This window comes from Echiichthys vipera, assembly GCF_963691815.1.
Source record: "Echiichthys vipera genome assembly, chromosome: 1".
Taxonomy (NCBI): Eukaryota; Metazoa; Chordata; class Actinopteri; order Perciformes; family Trachinidae; genus Echiichthys; species Echiichthys vipera.
Window position 1 is genome coordinate 11,084,213 of NC_139826.1, and position 24,262 is coordinate 11,108,474.

Below are 24,262 nucleotides of genomic sequence, written 5' to 3' on the forward strand. Positions count from 1 at the left end.
CTTGTCGGAAGATGCAAGTTCTTGATTTCAGAGAACAATGGAATGCAGCATAATCAACAGTGACAATCTCCACCTGGGCAGACCAACCATTGCTGACTGATGTAAAAAGCATCACTAACCTTGTGGAACATTTGAATATAGCAAAGGAATGATATTTCTTGGCAAAGAGCCAAGTAAAAGTGCTTTCATTAGTTGGTCATATGATCAACCACCATTGTTTTGAATCACTCTTTGACAGATAGTATTTTAGAAGACAATTATCAAGATGAAAATCTTGCGGATTATATCTTTAACTACATGAAAATTTTAGGGATTATAACTTGAAACCTCTTTTTAAGGAGGACCAAGCTTTCAACTATAAACCCATCCACGGCATTATTATACTCACAGAGCATGTTCTCCAGAATTAGGTGCTACAAAGCTTGTGTAGGGAGGAGGTCAGGGTGGTTGATGGGTCACAAAAACAAAGGACCTTCACCCAGGAGATCTCAGTTCATGGTCCGTTATTAGTCCCTGCCTCATGTTATGAACACACTTATTGTAACCCCACCCGTGATCTCCTCCTAACCCTAACCAAGTGGTTAAGTTGTCTAAACCTTAACACATAGCTTTCTTTGAATTTACAACATTACCCATGTGTTACCCATGTGTTACCCATGTGTAAAACAGCAACTATAGTGAGGTATAAAAGTTGGACATTAAGGCCTAGTCAGTACATTAACATCTGATGCCAAGGGGTCCTTACAAACAGCCAATTATGACAAGTGCGTGAGAACAATTTCAATAAAGGGATTAGCCTAAAATACAACCTAGTAAACCACCTAAAGCTGAATCAATCCATCTGATGACCAAAGAATACAAACCATGTTTAAAAAGCAGGTTTGTCCGTGGAGTCCTCCCTTCAGTGGTTTGTTCAGGCCTGGAAGTGTAGATCCCAACCCATAATCCCCCTGCAGACACACCTGCACAGGAGAGTATAAAGACCCTGGACTGAACTGAGTCCAACATTAAACTTCAAGGAGTCTCTCCACAGAAGCTCCACAGCCTCCAGACAGACCCTAAAGATGACTCCCTCTGCCAGCCTGCTGCTGCTGCTCCTGCTCGGCCTCTCTCAGGCACTTCCTCTCCAGGAGGAAGGAGATGAAGAAGAAGTCCCAGACAACGTTGACATCTCCACCAGAATTCTGGCCGCCAACAACGGCACCGATGAGATTCTGTTGGAAGGAGACTTGCTGGTTCCCAGAACCAGAAACGCCATGAAGTGCTGGTACCAGAGCTGCATGTGGAAGAAAGCCCCCAACGGCTTGGTGATTGTCCCCTTCCTCATAAATAATCAGTTCACTGCTTATGAGAAGCAGAAGATCGAATATGCCTTGAAGGGATTCCACAGCAGTACCTGCATCCGCTTCGTCTACCGTACAAACCAGTACGACTTTATCAGCATTGAGAGCAGAACCGGATGTTTCTCTGCTCTGGGCAAAACAGGAGGCAAACAGGTGGTCTCTCTCAACAGGCAGGGCTGCCTCTACCATGGCATCATCCAGCATGAGCTCAACCACGCTCTGAGCTTCCTGCACGAACAGACCAGGAGCGACCGTGACTACCATGTCAGGATCCACTGGGAAAACATCAACAAGCAGATGGCCTCCAACTTCTACAAGCAGGACACCAACAACCTGAACACTCCCTACGACTACACCTCTGTCATGCACTATGGAAGAACAGCCTTCACCATCGCAAACGGGAGGGACACCATCACCCCCATCCCCAACCCCAACGTCCAGATCGGCCAGAGGAAGGGCTTGTCCTATTGGGACATTGTGAGGATCAACAGGCTGTATGGATGCCAGTAACAATGCTGATGCTAAACGCAGCAAATTCCCACTTTTTCTCTTTCTTTTTTCTGTAATTGATCAAAAGCTAATGCTAATACTTTGGAATCAACGCTTAACATTTCAGTTTCTCTCACTAGATTATTTCAAATGTTCTGACAACTGAGAATATATCACTCCCCATATTCCCTGACTGTCTGTAATAAAAGATAATACAAAAAGAACGTTTAATGTCTAGTGTTTTTATTTATTGTGTTTCTGCAACAACAAAAAAAACAAATTCATGTATTAGCATAAACATGTCATCATTGAGATATGGGAATGATTGCTCTGTGTTTTCTGTAGGAATCCCCTGTACTTTGTTTATAAAAGAAAAAAAAGGCAATTGTCTCAACAATGACGAATATAGTACAGACCGGAAAATGTTTTCAGGTGAAAATAATTGTATTCAAAGTAAAACAATGCTTAAAATGGAAATAGAAATCAGATTCCAATTGAGATTTATGGGCATAGACATGTTAACATCCTAAATGTATTCTGGGACTTGATACTGCCTATGCCTGTATACAGTATATTCTTAACTGATCCAGCTCTGAGACATAATAAACCTATAAATGATTCTCAACAAAAGTAGTAAACTGTAGTTCAACTCACAGGAGATCTGTAGCCAAAAGCTGCGTTTATACTATACAACACACACAAGTTATTACAACATCTCTAGAATGAATGAAAACAAGTCATCAGCCTAGTTGTTTGTTAAAATGTCAGATAAATGGAGGAACAGGACCCTCTGATTATGTAGTATATCTGGCTATATTAATAAGGCCTTCCAAAAAACTCTGCTTTTGATAATAATTAATCTAGATATTTTATCATGTTTGATAGTTGAAATAATTACTGATTATAAATTGATTATTTAACTGGAGTAAAACAAAGCTACTGGCACTGTATCTGTAATTGTGATGAAAATAAAGTTGGTTTGAAGGATCTATTAAAGGCCCTGAATATCCATACAGGTGTTTTCAGTCTTTTTGGCTGATAACACCTCTGCTTGGGTTGAAGGTGGGCGGGGCTTTAATGCGAATTTGATGGGTATTGATGAGTTTATAAATATCCATCTACCACTAAGAATGATAAAGGCGTTCTTTGTCCCGCCTTAACAGGTGAAACAAAGCTAACAGGAGACTCTGGAATATATCAGTCAATCAATCACAGTAGACACACCCAGACAGTCCTTACAAGAGGTCTAATCAACTAGTTAACTGAAAACGCCTGTGTTGGTGTTCAGGGGCTTTAAAAAATGAAGGATAAATAAGATCTGAAAATCTCTTTTAACAACACTGAGCTGACTGAACACGGCTAGCACCACTGCAGGAGGACCTTCGCTACCAGTTTCAGTAGAAAATTAAGAAAGCAAAAGTGCTGTTTGGAAGTGTTTATCATACGAGGCAAATGAACAGGAAAAAGGATATGGATGTAAAGCTGGCGGCTAGCGTCGCATAATATACAGTAACGTTTATGAGGGAGCTAAACAGCTAAAATCATCAGTCCTGCCCGTCTAACGTTAAGAGACGTTAATTAAACAGGATGGCACAATGACATGTTTGAAAAGTCAACCAACGATGAGACACATACAGTTGCCGCTGCCATACCAACTCTATTTAACCATCAACGATAATAAGGAGCCAGGTCACCAGAAAAACAGAAAATTAAAGAGGTTGTAGCTGAAACATTAGCCTGGACCAGATCCCTGTTTACACTGTGGAGAGACCTGACTAACAACAACTTATTCACCAACTGAATCCAAGGTTTAGCCTCCTTCATGGAATCATTTAATGCACATACAAATCCACGAGCTTTACAGCACAATAAGTAAAAAGAAGAATTTGAAAATATTATCATCAGACAACTTTTTGTAATTTTTCTTTGTGGCATCAAATATCGTGTCAAGTATCAAGTATGTTCCTGAGTCTCAACTTTGAAATTCTAGTATCATGACAACCCTAGTCTTAACAACATCTGGATGCATTGCCATGAAATGTGATGCATATGGTCATCGCCCCTCATGATGCAGTGTAAAAACTTTGGGGATCCTCTCACTTATCGAGAACCACTATAAGGGTAACATTTGGATTACTCTAATATTTTGGCTTTAAGACCTAAAGATCGACCAAACTAAAGACATTCGTATCAGCCTCAGCTGGAACAAATATCAACAGGAATTTTCAATGAGACACATACTGTATGCACATATAACTCTGTTTCAAATAAGGTTGGTTGGAAAAAGAAACTCTAACAAGAGATATTATTGTTGAAGACTATATAAAGAGTTGCTTTCTCATTCCCAGGGCTTTGAACACTGGCGGCTGGTGTTTCCAGATTGGGTGTTATTTACACTACATATTAAGGCCTGTTTACAGTGTGTTTTAGCCTAGGTTTCGCCTGAAAGGCTTTATATAAATCTGACACCCTACTAAACGAAGTTAAACTGAGAGAATGTTTCACAGTAACGTTCATCAGGACGAATAGAGTAAATCAGTTAAAGTTCGCCCAAAATATGAAGTAGTTCATGAACTATCGTTCAATGAACGTGTTCAGGCACAACACTGTCGACTGTATGACGTCCTTGGATTGGCCGCTCTCACCTCCTTAATGTGTTGTGAAACAAGTTACATGGATAGTAAAACCAGGAACCAGGCTGAGGTAGGAAATTAAGGTTGAACTTGAAATTAAGTTTATGAAAGTTGGTGCTTACCACTTTATTCAAAGGATGCCGGTCACCAACAACATACTGCACCACCACGTTGTCCAGCTGCGGCAGGGAGATGACCATGGAGCTGCTTCTGTACACAGTAAATGGGATTTGGGTCGAGGTTCTGTTTTGATCGTCTTTTGATTATTTAGTATCTTCCGAAAACCTTGAAATGCCGGGTGCTTCCGTTCAATGTGTTCTTTCAGGTTTGCTGTTGATGTAACTAAGGTACGTTATTTTTTTTGAAAGCCGACGGGCAAAGTTTGCACAGAAACCTATGATTGTTCCCATCCTCACCAACCTCGTCATAATACTAATTTAACAGAGAATACAACGCCTTCTTGCTGTTTTGCTTTGTCCGCTACACGTTGCTGTCGCTTCCATGCTGTTTTATTTTTGATGACTCATGCGGCTGTCCAACACTGGCGGCTGGTGTTGCTAGATTGGGTGTTATTTCCACTACATATTAAGGCCTGTTTACAGTGTGTTTTAACCTGGAATGCGCCTGAAAGGCTTTATATAAATCTGACATTCTACTAAACGAAGTTAAACTGAGGGAAGGTTTCACAGTAACGCTCATCAGGCAGAATACAGTAAGTTCATAATACAGTAAGTTCAGTTCAACTTCGCCCAAAATATGAAGTAGTTTATTAACTATCGTTCAATGAACATGTTCAGGCACAACAATGTAAACTGTATGACGTCCTTAGATTGGCAGCTCTCAACTCCTTAATGTGTTGTGAATCCTTCATATGCTCCATATGTCCGTTGATAGACCGTTGTGAGTCAGCAGTAATGAGATGATCCTGACTCGGTTAGACACATTAGTGCGAGCCTGAATCGGATGTCAGACTGGAACGTTCTCTTTCATTGCCCTTTTACTTGTCGGAAGATGCAAGTTCTTGATTTCAGAGAACAATTGAATGCAGCATAATCAACAGTGACAATCTCCAACCATACTGACTGATGTAAAAAGCATCACTAACCTTGTGGCAAATTCTAATATAGCAAAGGAATGATGTTTCTTGGAAAAGAGCCAAGTAAAAGTGCTTTCATTAGTTGGTCATATGATCAATCACCATTGTTTTGAATCACTCTTTGACAGATAGTAATTTAAAAGACAATTATCAAGATGAAAATCTTGCGGATTATATCTCTAACTACATGAAAATCTTAGGGATTATAACTTTAAACCTCTTTTTAAGGAGGACCAAGCTTTCAACTATAAACTCATCCACAGCATTATTATACTCACAGAGCATGGTGCTACAAAGCTTGTGTAGGGAGTAGGTCATGGTGGTTGATGGATCACAAAAACAAAGGACGTTCACCCAATCCATCTGATGACCAAAGATAACAAACCATGTGTAATAAGCAGGTTTGTCTGTGGAGTCCTCCCTTCAGTGGTTTGTTCAGGCCTAGCAGTGAAGATCCCAACCCATAATCCCCCTGCAGACACACCTGCACAGGAGAGTATAAAGACCCTGGACTGAACTGAGTCCAACATCAAACTTCAAGGAGTCTCTCCACAGAAGCTCCACAGCAACCAGACAGACCCTGAAGATGACTCCCTCAGCCAGCCTGCTGCTGCTGCTCCTGCTCGGCCTCTCTCAGGCACTTCCTCTCCAGGAGGACGGACATGAAGAAGAAGACCCAGACAATGTCGACATCTCCACCAGAATTCTGGCGGCCAACAACGGCACAGATGAGATTCTGTTGGAAGGAGACTTGCTGGTTCCCAGAACCAGAAACGCCATGAAGTGCTGGTACCAGAGCTGCATGTGGAAGAAAGCCTCCAACGGCTTGGTGATTGTCCCCTTCCTCATAAACAATCAGTTCACTGCTTATGAGAAGCAGAAGATCGAATATGCCTTGAAGGGCTTTCACAGCAGTACCTGCATCCGCTTCGTCTACCGTACAAACCAGTACGACTTTATCAGCATTGAGAGCAGAACCGGATGTTTCTCTGCTCTGGGCAAAACAGGAGGCAAACAGGTGGTCTCTCTCAACAGGCAGGGCTGCCTCTACCATGGCATCATCCAGCACGAGCTCAACCACGCTCTTAGCTTCCTGCACGAACAGACCAGGAGCGACCGTGACTACCATGTCAGGATCCACTGGGAAAACATCAACAAGCAGATGGCCTCCAACTTCTACAAGCAGGACACCAATAACCTGAACACTCCCTACGACTACACCTCTGTCATGCACTATGGAAGAACAGCCTTCACCATCGCAAACGGGAGGGACACCATTACCCCCATCCCCAACCCCAACGTCCAGATCGGCCAGAGGAAGGGCTTGTCCTATTGGGACATTGTGAGGATCAACAGGCTGTATGGATGCCAGTAACAATGCTGATGCTAAACACAGAAAATTCCCACTTTTTCTCTTTCTTTTTTTTCTGTAATTACTCAAAAGCTAATGCTAATACTTTGGAATCAACGCTAAAAATTTCAGTTCCTCTCACTAGATTATTTCAAATGTTCTGACAACTGAGAATATATCACTCCCCATATTCCCTGACTGTCTGTAATAAAAGATAATACAAAAAGAACGTTTAATGTCTAGTGTTTTTATTTATTGTGTTTCTGCAACAACAAAAAAACAAATGCATGTATTAGCATAAACATGTCATCATTGAGATATGGGAATGATTGCTCTGTGATTTCTGTAGGAATCCCCTGTACTTTGTTTACAAAAGAAAAAAAAAGGCAATTGTCTCAACAATGATAAATATAGTTCAGACCAGAAAATGTTTTCAGGTGAAAATAATTGTATTCAAAAGTAAAATAATGCTTAAAATGGAAATAGAAATCAGATTCCATTTGAGATTTATTGGCATAGACATGTTAACATCCTAAATGTATTCTGGGACTTGATACTACCTATGCCTGTATACAGTATATTCTTAACTGATCCAGCTCTAAGACATAATAAACCTATAAATGATTCTCAACAAAAGTAGTAGCGAGGAGATCTGTAGCAAAAAGCTGTGTTCTAAACTATACAACACACACAAGTTATTACAACATCTCTAAAGAATGAAAACAAGTCATCAGCCTAGTTGTTTGTTAAAATGTCAGATAAATGGAGGAACAGGACCCTTTGAGTATGTAGTATATCTGGCTATGTTAATAAGGCCTTCCAAAAAACTCTGCTTTTGATAATAATTAATCTAGATATTTTATCATGTTTGATAGTTGAAATAATTACTGATTATAAATTGATTATTTAACTGGAGTAAAACAAAGCTACTGGTACTGTATCTGTAATTGTGATGAAAATAAAGTTGGTTTGAAGGATCTATTAAAGGCCCTGAACACCCACACAGGTGTTTTCAGTCTTTCTGGCTGATAACACCTCTGCTTGGGTTGAAGGTGGGCGGGGCCTTAATGAGAAATATTTGGATTACTCCAATATTTTGGCTTTAAGACCTAAATATCTTCCAAACTAAAGACATTCTTATCAGCCTCAGCTGGAACAAATATCAACAGGAAATTTCAATAAGACATATACTGTATTCACATATAACTCTGTTAAAAATAAGGTTGGTTGGACAAAGAAACTCTAACAAGAGATGTTATTGTTGAAGACTAGATAAAGAGTTCTCTTCTCATTCCCAGGGAATTGAATGCCATCATTTTTCCAAGACCCTTGCCATTTAATACTGACCCACAAGGCACCCATGAAGTTGTAATCCGTTAGAATTGAAATATGTTGTTTCTAGTGGCTGCTTTGGCGGTAAGATGTACCTGTAGGCGAGCATCTAGGAACTATTCTCCCAGAGTTCCTTTGGAAACTGAACAGCGTCGACTGTCAGTGTTGGGAAAGTTCATTTCTACATGAACTAGTTCAAAGTTCAGTTCACAAATTTTAAAATGCACTAGTTCAGTTCATAGTTCATTATTCAAAATTACGAACTAAGTTCACAGTTCCAAAAATGAACTAGTTCATAGTTCTTTTTTCAATATGTTGCTGCAAGATATTATTTTTCAAAATTATTGCAACAGTTTATATAGAACCACATCAGCATATATTTTTAACTGTTTAAACACTAAAGCTATGAGTCAGATTTCATCTTCATATCCAATTTTGAATCCTTATCCAACCAGAGTTTACATTAGAATTGAGGGACAGCATTTCCACATTGTTGCTTTAACACTTTACTGCTGTTCATTCAGTCCACACACGAGCAGCTGCAGCTTTCACACCTACAGTATATTCTCAAAACCATGAGGAAAAACTTGACGCCTGAATGGTCTTTTTTTAATGAGGAATTATAAAAAGGAAAAAAAGGACAGTAATCCTTAAGGTGTAAATGTTTTTTAATTCTAATAATTTTCCATTTCAGTTCATACTAAAAAGAAATACTGGAATCCTGGAAAAATATAGCAGGTTCAACAAACAAGTTACATCAATAGTGAACCGGAAACCAGGCTGAGGTAGGAAATTAAGGTTAAACTTGAAATTAAGTTCATGAAAGCCGGGCTTTCCTCTTTGCTAAAAGGCTGCAGGTCTCTGAAAATATACTGCACCACCACGTTGTCCAGCTGCAGCAGGGAGATGACCATGGAGCTGCTACTGTACACAGGTAATGGGATTTGGGTTGAGGATCTGTTTGGATTGTATTTCGATTTTTTATTTGCTTGCACAGACCTTGAAATGCCGGGTTCTTCCGTTCAATGTGCCGTTTCAGGTTTGCTGTTGATGTAACTAAGGTACGTTATTTTTTTGAAAGCCGACCGGCAAAGTTTGAACAGAAACCTATGATTGTTCCCATCCTCACCAACCTCGTCATAATACTCATTTAACCGAGAATACGACGCCTTCTTGCTGCTTTGCTTTGTCCCCTACACGTTGCTGTCGCTTCCATGCTGTTTTTTTTTGTTACGCATGCCGCTGTGCGACACTGGCGGCTGGTGTTGCCAGATTGGGTGTTATTTCCACTACATATTAAGGCCTGTTTACAGTGTGTTTTAGCATAGGTTGCGCCTGAAAGGCTTTGTATGAATCTGACACCCTACTAAATAAAGTTAAACTGAGGGAAGGTTTCACAGTAACGCTCATCAGGCCGAATACAGTAAGTTCAGAACAGAGTAAGTTCAGTTCAACTTCTCCCAAAATATGAAGTAGTTAATTAACTATCGTTCAATGAACACGTTCAGGCACAACAATGTCAACTGTATGTCGTCCTTAGATTGGCAGCTCTCAACTCCTTAATGTGTTGTGAATCCTTCATATGCTCCATATGTCTGTTGTTCGATCATTGTGAGTCAGCAGTAATGATACGATCCTGACTCAATTAGACACATTAGTGCGAGCCTGAATCGGATGTCGGACTGGAACGTTCTCTTTCTTTGCACTTTTACTTGTCGGAAGATGCAAGTTCTTGATTTCAGAGAACAATTGAATGCAGCATAATCAACAGTGACAATCTCCACCTGGGCAGACCAACCATTGCTGACTGATGTAAAAGCATCACTAACCTTGTGGCACATTTGAATATAGCAAAGGAATGATATTTCTTGGCAAAGAGCCAAGTAAAAGTGCTTTCATTAGTTGGTCATATGATCAATCACCATTGTTTTGAATCACTCTTTGACAGATAGTATTTTAAAAGACAATTATCAAGATGAAAATCTTGCGGATTATATCTTTAACTACATGAAAATTTTAGGGATTATAACTTGAAACCTCTTTTTAAGGAGGACCAAGCTTTCAACTATAAACCCATCCACGGCATTATTATACTCACAGAGCATGTTCTCCAGAATTAGGTGCTACAAAGCTTGTGTAGGGAGGAGGTCAGGGTGGTTGATGGATCACAAAAACAAAGGACCTTCACCCAGGAGATCTCAGTTCATGGTCCGTTATAAGTCCCTGCCTCATGTTATGAACACACTTATTGTAACCCCACCCGTGATCTCCTCCTAACCCTAACCAAATGGTCTTGTTGTCTTAACCTTAACACATAGCTTTATTTAAATTTACAACATTACCCATGTGTAACCCATATGTTACCCATGTGTAAAACTGCAACTATAGTGAGGCATAAAAGTTGGACATTAAGGCCTAGTCAGTACATTAACATCTGATGCCAAGGGGTCCTTACAAACAGCCAATTATGACAAGTGCTAGGAACAATTTCAATAAAGTGATTAGCCTAAAATACAACCTAGTAAACCACCTAAAGCTGAATCAATCCATCTGATGACCAAAGAATACAAACCATGTTTAAAAAGCAGGTTTGTCCGTGGAGTCCTCCCTTCAGTGGTTTGTTCAGGCCTAGCAGTGAAGATCCCAACCCATAATCCCCCTGCAGACACACCTGCACAGGAGAGTATAAAGACCCTGGACTGAACTGAGTCCAACATCAAACTTCAAGGAGTCTCTCCACAGAAGCTCCGTAGCCTCCAGACAGACCCTGAAGATGACTCCCTCTGCCAGCCTGCTGCTGCTGCTCCTGCTCGGCCTCTCTCAGGCACTTCCTCTCCAGGAGGAAGGAGATGAAGAAGAAGACCCAGACAACGTTGACATCTCCACCAGAATTCTGGCCGCCAACAACGGCACAGATGAGATCCTGTTGGAAGGAGACTTGTTGGTTCCCAGAACCAGAAACGCCATGAAGTGCTGGTACCAGAGCTGCATGTGGAAGAAAGCCTCCAACGGCTTGGTGATTGTCCCCTTCCTCATAAACAATCAGTTCACTGCTTATGAGAAGCAGAAGATCGAATATGCCTTGAAGGGCTTCCACAGCAGTACTTGCATCCGCTTCGTCTACCGTACAAACCAGTACGACTTTATCAGCATTGAGAGCAGAACCGGATGTTTCTCTGCTCTGGGCAAAACAGGAGGCAAACAGGTGGTCTCTCTCAACAGGCAGGGCTGCCTCTACCACGGCATCATCCAGCACGAGCTCAACCACGCTCTGAGCTTCCTGCACGAACAGACCAGGAGCGACCGTGACTACCATGTCAGGATCCACTGGGAAAACATCAACAAGCAGATGGCCTCCAACTTCTACAAGCAGGACACCAACAACCTGAACACTCCCTACGACTACACCTCTGTCATGCACTATGGAAGAACAGCCTTCACCATCGCATACGGGAGGGACACCATCACCCCCATCCCCGACCCCAACGTCCAGATCGGCCAGAGGAAGGGCTTGTCCTATTGGGACATTGTGAGGATCAACAGGCTGTATGGATGCCAGTAAAAATGCTGATGCTAAACGCAGCAAATTCCCACTTTTTCCCTATCTTATTTCTGTAATTACTCAAAAGGTAATGCTAATACTTTGGAATCAACGCTTAACATTTCAGTTTCTCTCACTAGATTATTTCAAATGTTCTGACAACTGAGAATATATCACACCCCATATTCCCTGACTGTCTGTAATAAAATATAATAAAAAAAGAACGTTTAATGTCTAGTGTTTTTATTTATTGTGTTTCTGCAACAACAAAAAAAAAACAAATGCACGTATTAGCATAAACATGTCATCATTGAGATATGGGAATGATTGCTCTGGGATTTCTGTAGGAATCCCCTGTACTTTGTTTACAAAAGAAAAAAAAAGGCAATTGTCTCAACAATGATAAATATAGGTCAGACCAGAAAATGTTTTCAGGTGAAAATAATTGTATTCAAAGTAAAACAATGCTTAAAATGGAAATATTAATCAGATTCCAATTGAGATTTATGGGCATAGACATGTTAACATCCTAAATGTATTCTGGGACTTGATACTGCCTATGCCTGTATACAGTATATTCTTAACTGAACCAGCTCTGAGACATAATAAACCTATAAATGATTCTCAACAAAAGTAGTAAACTGTAGTTCAACTCACAGGAGATCTGTAGCAAAAAGCTGTGTTTTAAACTACACAACACACACAAGTTATTACAACATCTCTAAAGAATGAAAACAAGTCATCAGCCTAGTTGTTTGTTAAAATGTCAGATAAATGGAGGAACAGGACCCTCTGATTATGTAGTATATCTGGCTATGTTAATAAGGCCTTCCAAAAAACTCTGCTTTTGATAATAATTAATCTAGATATTTTATCATGTTTGATAGTTGAAATAATTACTGATTATAAATTGATTATTTAACTGGAGTAAAACAAAGCTACTGGTACTGTATCTGTAATTATGACGAAAATAAAGTTGGTTTGAAGGATCTATTAAAGGCCCTGAACACCCACACAGGTGTTTTCAGTTATTCTGGCTGATTACACCTCTGCTTGGGTTGAAGGTGGGCGGGGCTTTAATGAGAAATATTTGGATTACTCCAATATTTTGGCTTTAAGACCTAAAGATCTTCCAAACTAAAGACATTCTTATCAGCCTCAGCTGGAACAAATATCAACAGGAAATTTCAATAAGACATATACTGTACGCACATATTACTCTGTTTCAAATAAGGTTGGTTGGAAAAAGAAACTCTAACAAGAGATATTATTGTTGAAGACTATATAAAAGAGTTCCTTGCTCAGTCCCAGGGAATTGAACACTGGCGGCTGGTGTTGCAAGATTGGGTGTTATTTACACTACATATTAAGGCCTGTTTACAGTGTGTTTTAGCCTGGGTTTCGCCTGAAAGGCTTTATATAAATCTGAAACCCTACTAAACGAAGTTAAACTGAGAGAAGGTTTCACAGTAACGTTCATCAGGACGAATAGAGTAAATCAGTTAAAGTTCGCCCAAAATATGAAGTAGTTCATGAACTATCGTTCAATGAACATGTTCAGGCACAACAATGTCGACTGTATGACGTCCTTGGATTGGCAGCTCTCACCTCCTTAATGTGTTGTGAATCCTTCATATGCTCCATATGTCTGTTGTTCGATCATTGTGAGTCAGCAGTAATGAGACGATCCTGACTCGGTTAGACACATTAGTGCGAGCCTGACTTGGATGTCAGACCGGAACTTTCCCTTTCTTTGCGCTATTACTTGTCGGAAGATGCAAGTTCCTGATTTCAGAGAACAATGGAATGCAGCATAATCAACAGTGACAATCTCCACCTGGTCAGACCAACCGTTGCTGACTGCTTTAAAAAGCATCACTAACCTTGTGCCACATTTGAATATAGCAAAGGAATGATATTTCTTGGCAAAGAGCCAAGTAAAAGTGCTTTCATTAGTTGGTCATATGATCAATCACCATTGTTTTGAATCACTCTTTGACAGATAGTAATTTAAAAGACAATTATCAAGATGAAAATCTTGCGGATTATATCTCTAACTACATGAAAATTTTAGGGATTATAACTTTAAACCTCTTTTTAAGGAGTACCAAGCTGTCAACTGTAAACCCATCCACGGCATTATTATACTCACAGAGCATGTTCTCCAGAATTAGGTGCTACAAAGCTTGTGTAGGGAGGAGGTCAGGGTGGTTTATGGATCACAAAAACAAAGGACCTTCACCCAGGAGATCTCAGTTCATGGCCCGTTATTAGTCCCTGCCTCATGTTATGAACACACTTATTGTAACCCCACCTGTGATCTCCTCCTAACCCTAACCAAGTGATTTTGTTGTCTTAACCTTAACACATAGCTTTATTTAAATTTACAACATTACCCATGTGTTACCCATGTGTAAAACAGCAACTATAGTGAGGCATAAAAGTTGGACATTAAGGCCTAGCCAGTACATTAACATCTGATGCCAAGGGGTCCTTACAAACAGCCATTATGACAAGTGCTAGGAACAATTTCAATAAAGTGATTAGCCTAAAATACAACCTAGTAAACCACCTAAAGCTGAATCAATCCATCTGATGACCAAAGAATACAAACCATGTTTAAAAAGCAGGTTTGTCCGTGGAGTCCTCCCTTCAGTGGTTTGTTCAGGCCTAGCAGTGAAGATCCCAACCCATAATCCCCCTGCAGACACACCTGCACAGGAGAGTATAAAGACCCTGGACTGAACTGAGTCCAACATCAAACTTCAAGGAGTCTCTCCACAGAAGCTCCACAGCAACCAGACAGACCCTGAAGATGACTCCCTCTGCCAGCCTGCTGCTGCTGTTCCTGCTCGGCCTCTCTCAGGCACTTCCTCTCCAGGAGGAAGGACATGAAGAAGAAGACCCAGACAATGTTGACATCTCCACCAGAATTCTGGCGGCCAACAACGGCACAGATGAGATTCTGTTGGAAGGAGACTTGCTGGTTCCCAGAACCAGAAACGCCATGAAGTGCTGGTACCAGAGCTGCATGTGGAAGAAAGCCTCCAACGGCTTGGTGATTGTCCCCTTCCTCATAAACAATCAGTTCACTGCTTATGAGAAGCAGAAGATCGAATATGCTTTGAAGGGCTTCCACAGCAGTACCTGCATCCGCTTCGTCTACCGTACAAACCAGTACGACTTTATCAGCATTGAGAGCAGAACCGGATGTTTCTCTGCTCTGGGCAAAACAGGAGGCAAACAGGTGGTCTCTCTCAACAGGCAGGGCTGCCTCTACCACGGCATCATCCAGCACGAGCTCAACCACGCTCTGAGCTTCCTGCACGAACAGACCAGGAGCGACCGTGACTACCATGTCAGGATCCACTGGGAAAACATCAACAAGCAGATGGCCTCCAACTTCTACAAGCAGGACACCAACAACCTGAACACTCCCTACGACTACACCTCTGTCATGCACTATGGAAGAACAGCCTTCACCATCGCAAACGGGAGGGACACCATTACCCCCATCCCCAACCCCAACGTCCAGATCGGCCAGAGGAAGGGCTTGTCCTATTGGGACATTGTGAGGATCAACAGGCTGTATGGATGCCAGTAACAATGCTGATGCTAAACGCAGAAAATTCCCACTTTTTCTCTTTCTTTTTACTGTAATTAATCAAAAGCTAATGCTAATACTTTGGAATCAACGCTAAACATTTCAGTTTCTCTCACTAGATTATTTCAAATGTTTTGATAACTGAGAATATATCACTCCCCATATTCCCTGACTGTCTGTAATAAAAGATAAAACAAAAAGAACGTTTAATGTCTAGTGTTTTTATTTATTGTGTTTCTGCAACAACAAAAAAACAAATGCATGTATTAGCATAAACATGTCATCACTGAGCAATGGGAATGATTGCTCTGGGATTTCTGTAGGAATCCCCTGTACTTTGTTTACAAAAGAAAAAAAAAGGCAATTGTCTCAACAATGATAAATATAGGTCAGACCAGAAAATGTTTTCAGGTGAAAATAATTGTATTCAAAGTAAAACAATGCTTAAAATGGAAATATTAATCAGATTCCAATTGAGATTTATGGGCATAGACATGTTAACATCCTAAATGTATTCTGGGACTTGATACTGCCTATGCCTGTATACAGTATATTCTTAACTGATCCAGCTCTGAGACATAATAAACCTATAAATGATTCTCAACAAAAGTAGTAAACTGTAGTTCAACTCACAGGAGATCTGTAGCCAAAAGCTGCGTTTATACTATACAACACACACAAGTTATTACAACATCTCTAGAATGAATGAAAACAAGTCATCAGCCTAGTTGTTTGTTAAAATGTCAGATAAATGGAGGAACAGGACCCTCTGATTATGTAGTATATCTGGCTATATTAATAAGGCCTTCCAAAAATCTCTGCTTTTGACATCTTAATCTAGATATTTTATCATGTTTGATAGTTGAAATAAATACTGATTATAAATTGATTATTTAACTGGAGTAAAACAAAGCTACTGTTACTGTATCTGTAATTGTGATGAAAATAAAGTTGGTTTGAAGGATCTATTAAAGGCCCTGAATATCCATACAGGTGTTTTCAGTCTTTTTGGCTGATAACACCTCTGCTTGGGTTGAAGGTGGGCGGGGCTTTAATGCGAATTTGATGGGTATTGATGAGTTCATAAATATCCATCTACCACTAAGAATGATAAAGGCGTTCTTTGTCCCGCCTTAACAGGTGAAACAAAGCTAACAGGAGACTCTGGAATATATCAGTCAATCAATCACAGTAGACACACCCAGACAGTCCTTACAAGAGGTCTAATCAACTAGTTAACTGAAAACACCTGTGTTGGTGTTCAGGGGCTTTAAAAAATGAAGGATAAATAAGATCTGAAAATCTCTTTTAACAACACTGAGCTGACTGAACACGGTTAGCACCACTGCAGGAGGACCTTCGCTACCAGTTTCAGTAGAAAATTAAGAAAGCAAAAGTGCTGTTTGGAAGTGTTTATCATACGAGGCAAATGAACAGGAAAAAGGATAAGGATGTAAAGCTGGCGGCTAGCGTCGCATAATATACAGTAACGTTTATGAGGGAGCTAAACAGCTAAAATCATCAGTCCTGCCCCTCTAACGTTAAGAGACGTTAATTTAACAGGATGGCACAATGACATGTTTGAAAAGTCAACCAACGATGAGACACATACAGTTGCCGCTGCCATACCAACTCTATTTAACCATCAACGATAATAAGGAGCCAGGTCACCAGAAAAACAGAAAATTAAAGAGGTTGTAGCTGAAACATTAGCCTGGACCAGATCCCTGTTTACACTGTGGAGAGACCTGACTAACAACAACTTATTCACCAACTGAATCCAAGGTTTAGCCTCCTTCATGGAATCATTTAATGCACATACAAATCCACGAGCTTTACAGCACAATAAGTAAAAAGAAGAATTTGAAAATATTATCATCAGACAACTTTTTGTAATTTTTATTTGTGGCATCAAATATCGTGTCAAGTATCAAGTATGTTCCTGAGTCTCAACTTTGAAATTCTAGTATCATGACAACCCTAGTCTTAACAACATCTGGATGCATTGCCATGAAATGTGATGCATATGGTCATCGCCCCTCATGATGCATCGAGATTATCGAGAACCACTATAAGGGTAACATTTGGATGACTCTAATATTTTGGCTTTAAGACCTAAAGATCGACCAAACTAAAGACATTCGTATCAGCCTCAGCTGGAACAAATATCAACAGGAATTTTCAATGAGACACATACTGTATGCACATATAACTCTGTTTCAAATAAGGTTGGTTGGAAAAAGAAACTCTAACAAGAGATATTATTGTTGAAGACTATATAAAGAGTTGCTTTCTCATTCCCAGGGCTTTGAACACTGGCGGCTGGTGTTTCCAGATTGGGTGTTATTTACACTACATATTAAGGCCTGTTTACAGTGTGTTTTAGCCTAGGTTTCGCCTGAAAGGCTTTATATAAATCTGACACCCTACTAAACGAAGTTAAACTGAGAGAAGGTTTCACAGTAACGTTCATCAGGACGAATAGAGTAAATCAGTTAAAGTTCGCCCAAAATATGAAGTAGTTCATGAACTATCGTACAATGAACGTGTTCAGGCACAACACTGTCGACTGTATGATGTCATTAGATTGCTCGCTCTCACCTCCTTAATGTGTTGTGAAACAAGTTACATGGATAGTAAAACCAGGAACCAGGCTGAGGTAGGAAATTAAGGTTGAACTTGAAATTAAGTTTATGAAAGTTGGTGCTTTCCACTTTATTCAAAGGATGCAGGTCACCAACAACATACTGCACCACCACGTTGTCCAGCTGCGGCAGGGAGATGACCATGGAGCTGCTTCTGTACACAGTAAATGGGATTTGGGTCGAGGTTCTGTTTTGATCGTCTTTTGATTTTTTAGTATCTTCCGAAAACCTTGAAATGCCGGGTGCTTCCGTTCAATGTGTTCTTTCAGGTTTGCTGTTGATGTAACTAAGGTACGTTATTTTTTTTGAAAGCCGACGGGCAAAGTTTGCACAGAAACCTATGATTGTTCCCATCCTCACCAACCTCGTCATAATACTAATTTAACAGAGAATACAACGCCTTCTTGCTGTTTTGCTTTGTCCGCTACACGTTGCTGTTGCTTCCATGCTGTTTTATTTTTGATGACTCATGTGGCTGTCCAACACTGGCGGCTGGTGTTGCTAGATTGGGTGTTATTTCCACTACATATTAAGGCCTGTTTACAGTGTGTTTTAGCCTGGAATGCGCCTGAAAGGCTTTATATAAATCTGACATTCTACTAAACGAAGTTAAACTGAGGGAAGGTTTCACAGTAACGCTCATCAGGCAGAATACAGTAAGTTCAGAATACAGTAAGTTCAGTTCAACTTCGCCCAAAATATGAAGTAGTTAATTAACTATCGTTCAATGAACATGTTCAGGCACAACAATGTAAACTGTATGACGTCCTTAGATTGGCAGCTCTCAACTCCTTAATGTGTTGTGAATCCTTCATATGCTCCATATGTCCGTTGATAGACCATTGTGAGTCAGCAGTAATGAGATGATCCTGACTCGGTTAGACACATTAGTGCGAGCCTGAATCGGATGTCAGACTGGAACGTTCTCTTTCATTGCCCTTTTACTTGTCGGAAGATGCAAGTTCTTGATTTCAGAGAACAATTGAATGCAGCATAATCAACAGTGACAATCTCCAACCATACTGACTGATGTAAAAAGCATCACTAACCTTGTGGCAAATTCTAATATAGCAAAGGAATGATATTTCTTGGAAAAGAGCCAAGTAAAAGTGCTTTCATTAGTTGGTCATATGATCAATCACCATTGTTTTGAATCACTCTTTGACAGATAGTAATTTAAAAGACAATTATCAAGATGAAAATCTTGCAGATTATATCTCTAACTACATGAAAATCTTAGGGATTATAACTATAAACCTCTTTTTAAGGAGGACCAAGCTTTCAACTATAAACCCATCCACGGCATTATTATACTCACAGAGCATGGTGCTACAAAGCTTGTGTAGGGAGTAGGTCATGGTGGTTGATGGATCACAAAAACAAAGGACGTTCACCCAATCCATCTGATGACCAAAGATAACAAACCATGTGTAATAAGCAGGTTTGTCTGTGGAGTCCTCCCTTCAGTGGTTTGTTCAGGCCTAGCAGTGAAGATCCCAACCCATAATCCCCCTGCAGACACACCTGCACAGGAGAGTATAAAGACCCTGGACTGAACTGAGTCCAACATCAAACTTCAAGGAGTCTCTCCACAGAAGCTCCACAGCAACCAGACAGACCCTGAAGATGACTCCCTCTGCCAGCCTGCTGCTGCTGCTCCTGCTCGGCCTCTCTCAGGCACTTCCTCTCCAGGAGGAAGGACATGAAGAAGAAGACCCAGACAATGTTGACATCTCCACCAGAATTCTGGCGGCCAACAACGGCACAGATGAGATCCTGTTGGAAGGAGACTTGTTGGTTCCCAGAACCAGAAACGCCATGAAGTGCTGGTACCAGAGCTGCATGTGGAAGAAAGCCTCCAACGGCTTGGTGATTGTCCCCTTCCTCATAAACAATCAGTTCACTGCTTATGAGAAGCAGAAGATCGAATATGCCTTGAAGGGCTTCCACAGCAGTACCTGCATCCGCTTCGTCTACCGTACAAACCAGTACGACTTTATCAGCATTGAGAGCAGAACCGGATGTTTCTCTGCTCTGGGCAAAACAGGAGGCAAACAGGTGGTCTCTCTCAACAGGCAGGGCTGCCTCTACCATGGCATCATCCAGCACGAGCTCAACCACGCTCTTAGCTTCCTGCACGAACAGACCAGGAGCGACCGTGACTACCATGTCAGGATCCACTGGGAAAACATCAACAAGCAGATGGCCTCCAACTTCTACAAGCAGGACACCAACAACCTGAACACTCCCTACGACTACACCTCTGTCATGCACTATGGAAGAACAGCCTTCACCATCGCAAACGGGAGGGACACCATTACCCCCATCCCCAACCCCAACGTCCAGATCGGCCAGAGGAAGGGCTTGTCCTATTGGGACATTGTGAGGATCAACAGGCTGTATGGATGCCAGTAACAATGCTGATGCTAAACACAGAAAATTCCCACTTTTTCTCTTTCTTTTTTTTCTGTAATTACTCAAAAGGTAATGCTAATACTTTGGAATCAACGCTAAAAATTTCAGTTCCTCTCACTAGATTATTTCAAATGTTTTGATAACTGAGAATATATCACTCCCCATATTCCCTGACTGTCTGTAATAAAAGATAATACAAAAAGAACGTTTAATGTCTAGTGTTTTTATTTATTGTTTTTCTGCAACAACAAAAAAACAAATGCATGTATTAGCATAAACATGTCATCATTGAGATATGGGAATGATTGCTCTGGGATTTCTGTAGGAATCCCCTGTACTTTGTTTACAAAAGAAAAAAAAAGGCAATTGTCTCAACAATGACAAATATAGTCCAGACCAGAAAATGTTTTCAGGTGAAAATAATTGTATTCAAAGTAAAACAATTCTTAAAATGGAAATAGAAATCAGATTCCATTTGAGATTTATTGGCATAGACATGTTAACATCCTAAATGTATTCTGGGACTTGATACTACCTATGCCTGTATACAGTATATTCTTAACTGATCCAGCTCTGAGACATAATAAACCTATAAATGATTCTCAACAAAAGTAGTAGCGAGGAGATCTGTAGCAAAAAGCTGTGTTTTAAACTATACAACACACACAAGTTATTACAACATCTCTAAAGAATGAAAACAAGTCATCAGCCTAGTTGTTTGTTAAAATGTCAGATAAATGGAGGAACAGGACCCTTTGAGTATGTAGTATATCTGGCTATGTTAATAAGGCCTTCCAAAAAACTCTGCTTTTGATAATAATTAATCTAGATATTTTATCATGTTTGATAGTTGAAATAATTACTGATTATAAATTGATTATTTAACTGGAGTAAAACAAAGCTACTGGTACTGTATCTGTAATTATGACGAAAATAAAGTTGGTTTGAAGGATCTATTAAAGGCCCTGAACACCCACACAGGTGTTTTCAGTCTTTCTGGCTGATAACACCTCTGCTTGGGTTGAAGGTGGGCGGGGCCTTAATGAGAAATATTTGGATTACTCCAATATTTTGGCTTTAAGACCTAAATATCTTCCAAACTAAAGACATTCTTATCAGCCTCAGCTGGAACAAATATCAACAGGAAATTTCAATAAGACATATACTGTATTCACATATAACTCTGTTAAAAATAAGGTTGGTTGGACAAAGAAACTCTAACAAGAGATGTTATTGTTGAAGACTAGATAAAGAGTTCTCTTCTCATTCCCAGGGAATTGAATGCCATCATTTTTCCAAGACCCTTGCCGTTTAATACTGACCCACAAGGCACCCATGAAGTTGTAATCCGTTAGAATTGAAATATGTTGTTTCTAGTGGCTGCTTTGGCGGTAAGATGTACCTGTAGGCGAGCATCTAGGAACTATTCTCCCAGAGTTCCTTTGGAAACTGAACAGCGTCGACTGTCAGTGTTGGGAAAGTTCATTTCTACATGAACTAGTTCAAAGTTCAGTTCACAAATTTTAAAATGCACTAGTTCAGTTCATAGTTCATTATTCAAAATTACGAACTAAGTTCACAGTTCCAAAAATGAACTAGTTCATAGTTCTTTTTTCAATATGTTGCTGCAAGATATTATTTTTCAAAATTATTGCAACAGTTTATATAGAACCACATCAGCATATATTTTTAACTGTTTAAACACTAAAGCTATGAGTCAGATTTCATCTTCATATCCAATTTTGAATCCTTATCCAACCAGAGTTTACCTTAGAATTGAGGGACAGCATTTCCACATTGTTGCTTTAACACTTTACTGCTGTTCATTCAGTCCACACACGAGCAGCTGCAGCTTTCACACCTACACTATATTCTCAAAACCATGAGGAAAAACTTGACGCCTGAATGGTCTTTTTTTAATGAGGAATTATAAAAAGAAAAAAAAGGACAGTAATCCTTAAGGTGTAAATGTTTTTTTAATTCTAATAATTTTCCATTTCAGTTCATACTAAAAAGAAATACTGGAATCTTGGCAAAATATAGCAGGTTCAACAAACAAGTTACATTAATAGTAAACCGAGAACCAGGCTGAGGTAGGAAATTAAGGTTAAACTTGAAATTAAGTTTATGAAAGCCAGGCTTTCCTCTTTGCTCAAAGGCTGCAGGTCTCTGAAAATATACTGCACCACCACGTTGTCCAGCTGTGGTTGGGAGATGACTATGGAGCTGCTTCTCTACACAGGTAATGGGATTTGGGTCGATGTTCTGTTTTTATTGTATTTCAATTTTTTATTTGCTTGCACATACCTTGAAATGCCGGGTTCTTCCGTTCAATGTGCCGTTTCAGGTTTGCTGTTGATGTAACTAAAGTGCAGAATTTTTTTTTGAAAGCCGACGGGCAAAGTTTGCACAGAAACATATGAGTGTTCCATTCCTCACCAACCTTGATGAAAAATATTTTCAAATTCTCTTGTTTTTACTTATTGTGCTGTAAAGCTCATGGATTTGTATGTGCATTAAATGATTCCATGAAGGAGGCTAAACCTTGGATTCAGTTGGTGAATAAGTTGTTGTTAGTCAGGTCTCTCCACAGTGTAAACAGGGATCTGGTCCAGGCTAATGTTTCAGCTACAACCTCTTTCATTTTCTGTGTTTCTGGTGACCTGGCTCCTTATTATCGTTGATGGTTAAATAGAGTTGGTATGGCAGCGGCAACTGTATGTGTCTCATCGTTGGTTGACTTTTCAAACATGTCATTGTGCCATCCTGTTAAATTAACGTCTCTTAACGTTAGAGGGGCAGGACTGATGATTTTAGCTGCTTAGCTCCCTCATAAACGTTACTGTATATTATGCGACGCTAGCCGCCAGCTTTACATCCTTATCCTTTTTCCTGTTCATTTGCCTCATATGATAAACACTTCCAAACAGCACTTTTGCTTTCTTAATTTTCTACTGAAACTGGTAGCGAAGGTCCTCCTGCAGTGGTGCTAACCGTGTTCAGTCAGCTCAGTGTTGTTAAAAGAGATTTTCAGATCTTATTTATCCTTCATTTTTTAAAGCCCCTGAACACCAACACAGGTGTTTTCAGTTAACTAGTTGATTAGACCTCTTGTAAGGACTGTCTGGGTGTGTCTACTGTGATTGATTGACTGATATATTCCAGAGTCTCCTGTTAGCTTTGTTTCACCTGTTAAGGCGGGACAAAGAACGCCTTTATCATTCTTAGTGGTAGATGGATATTTATGAACTCATCAATACCCATCAAATTCGCATTAAAGCCCCGCCCACCTTCAACCCAAGCAGAGGTCTAATAAGCCAGAATAACTGAAAACACCTGTGTGGGTGTTCAGGGCCTTTAATAGATCCTTCAAACCAACTTTATTTTCATCACAATTACAGATACAGTAACAGTAGCTTTGTTTTACTCCAGTTAAATAATCAATTTATAATCAGTAATTATTTCAACTATCAAACATGATAAAATATCTAGATTAATTATTATCAAAAGCAGAGTTTTTTGGAAGGCCTTATTAACATAGCCAGATATACTACATAATCAGAGGGTCCTGTTCCTCCATTTATCTGACATTTTAACAAACAACTAGGCTGATGACTTGTTTTCATTCATTCTAGAGATGTTGTAATAACTTGTGTGTGTTGTGTAGTTTAAAACACAGCTTTTTGCTACAGATCTCCTGTGAGTTAAACTACAGTTTAATATTTTTGTTGAGAATCATTTATAGGTTTATCATGTCTTAGAAATGGATCAGTTAAGAATATACTGTATACAGGCATAGGTAATATCAAGTCC

The 24,262-nt window shown here is 39.9% G+C and overlaps 5 protein-coding genes across 5 annotated transcripts; all 5 read left to right on the forward strand.

Annotated features, from left to right (window-relative positions):
• Positions 1-1,064: 1,064 nt before the first annotated feature.
• On the forward strand, positions 1,065-1,853 carry LOC310948488 (high choriolytic enzyme 1-like; the record flags this gene model as incomplete). The annotated part of the gene is made up of 1 exon (XM_083915632.1): positions 1,065-1,853. The coding sequence occupies one exon, from the start codon at positions 1,065-1,067 to the stop codon at positions 1,851-1,853; it is 789 nt and encodes a 262-aa protein (XP_083771758.1).
• Positions 1,854-6,147: 4,294 nt separating this feature from the next.
• On the forward strand, positions 6,148-6,936 carry LOC310947329 (high choriolytic enzyme 1-like; the record flags this gene model as incomplete). The annotated part of the gene is made up of 1 exon (XM_083914119.1): positions 6,148-6,936. The coding sequence occupies one exon, from the start codon at positions 6,148-6,150 to the stop codon at positions 6,934-6,936; it is 789 nt and encodes a 262-aa protein (XP_083770245.1).
• A 4,081-nt stretch (positions 6,937-11,017) lies between these two features.
• On the forward strand, positions 11,018-11,806 carry LOC310950141 (high choriolytic enzyme 1-like; the record flags this gene model as incomplete). Its single annotated transcript, XM_083917803.1, has 1 exon — positions 11,018-11,806. One exon carries the CDS (start codon positions 11,018-11,020, stop codon positions 11,804-11,806), a length of 789 nt encoding a protein of 262 aa, XP_083773929.1.
• A 2,794-nt stretch (positions 11,807-14,600) lies between these two features.
• LOC310956812 (high choriolytic enzyme 1-like) lies at positions 14,601-15,389 on the forward strand (the record flags this gene model as incomplete). The annotated part of the gene is made up of 1 exon (XM_083927184.1): positions 14,601-15,389. The coding sequence occupies one exon, from the start codon at positions 14,601-14,603 to the stop codon at positions 15,387-15,389; it is 789 nt and encodes a 262-aa protein (XP_083783310.1).
• A 4,271-nt stretch (positions 15,390-19,660) lies between these two features.
• LOC310948264 (high choriolytic enzyme 1-like) lies at positions 19,661-20,449 on the forward strand (the record flags this gene model as incomplete). The annotated part of the gene is made up of 1 exon (XM_083915328.1): positions 19,661-20,449. One exon carries the CDS (start codon positions 19,661-19,663, stop codon positions 20,447-20,449), a length of 789 nt encoding a protein of 262 aa, XP_083771454.1.
• Positions 20,450-24,262: the final 3,813 nt, after the last annotated feature.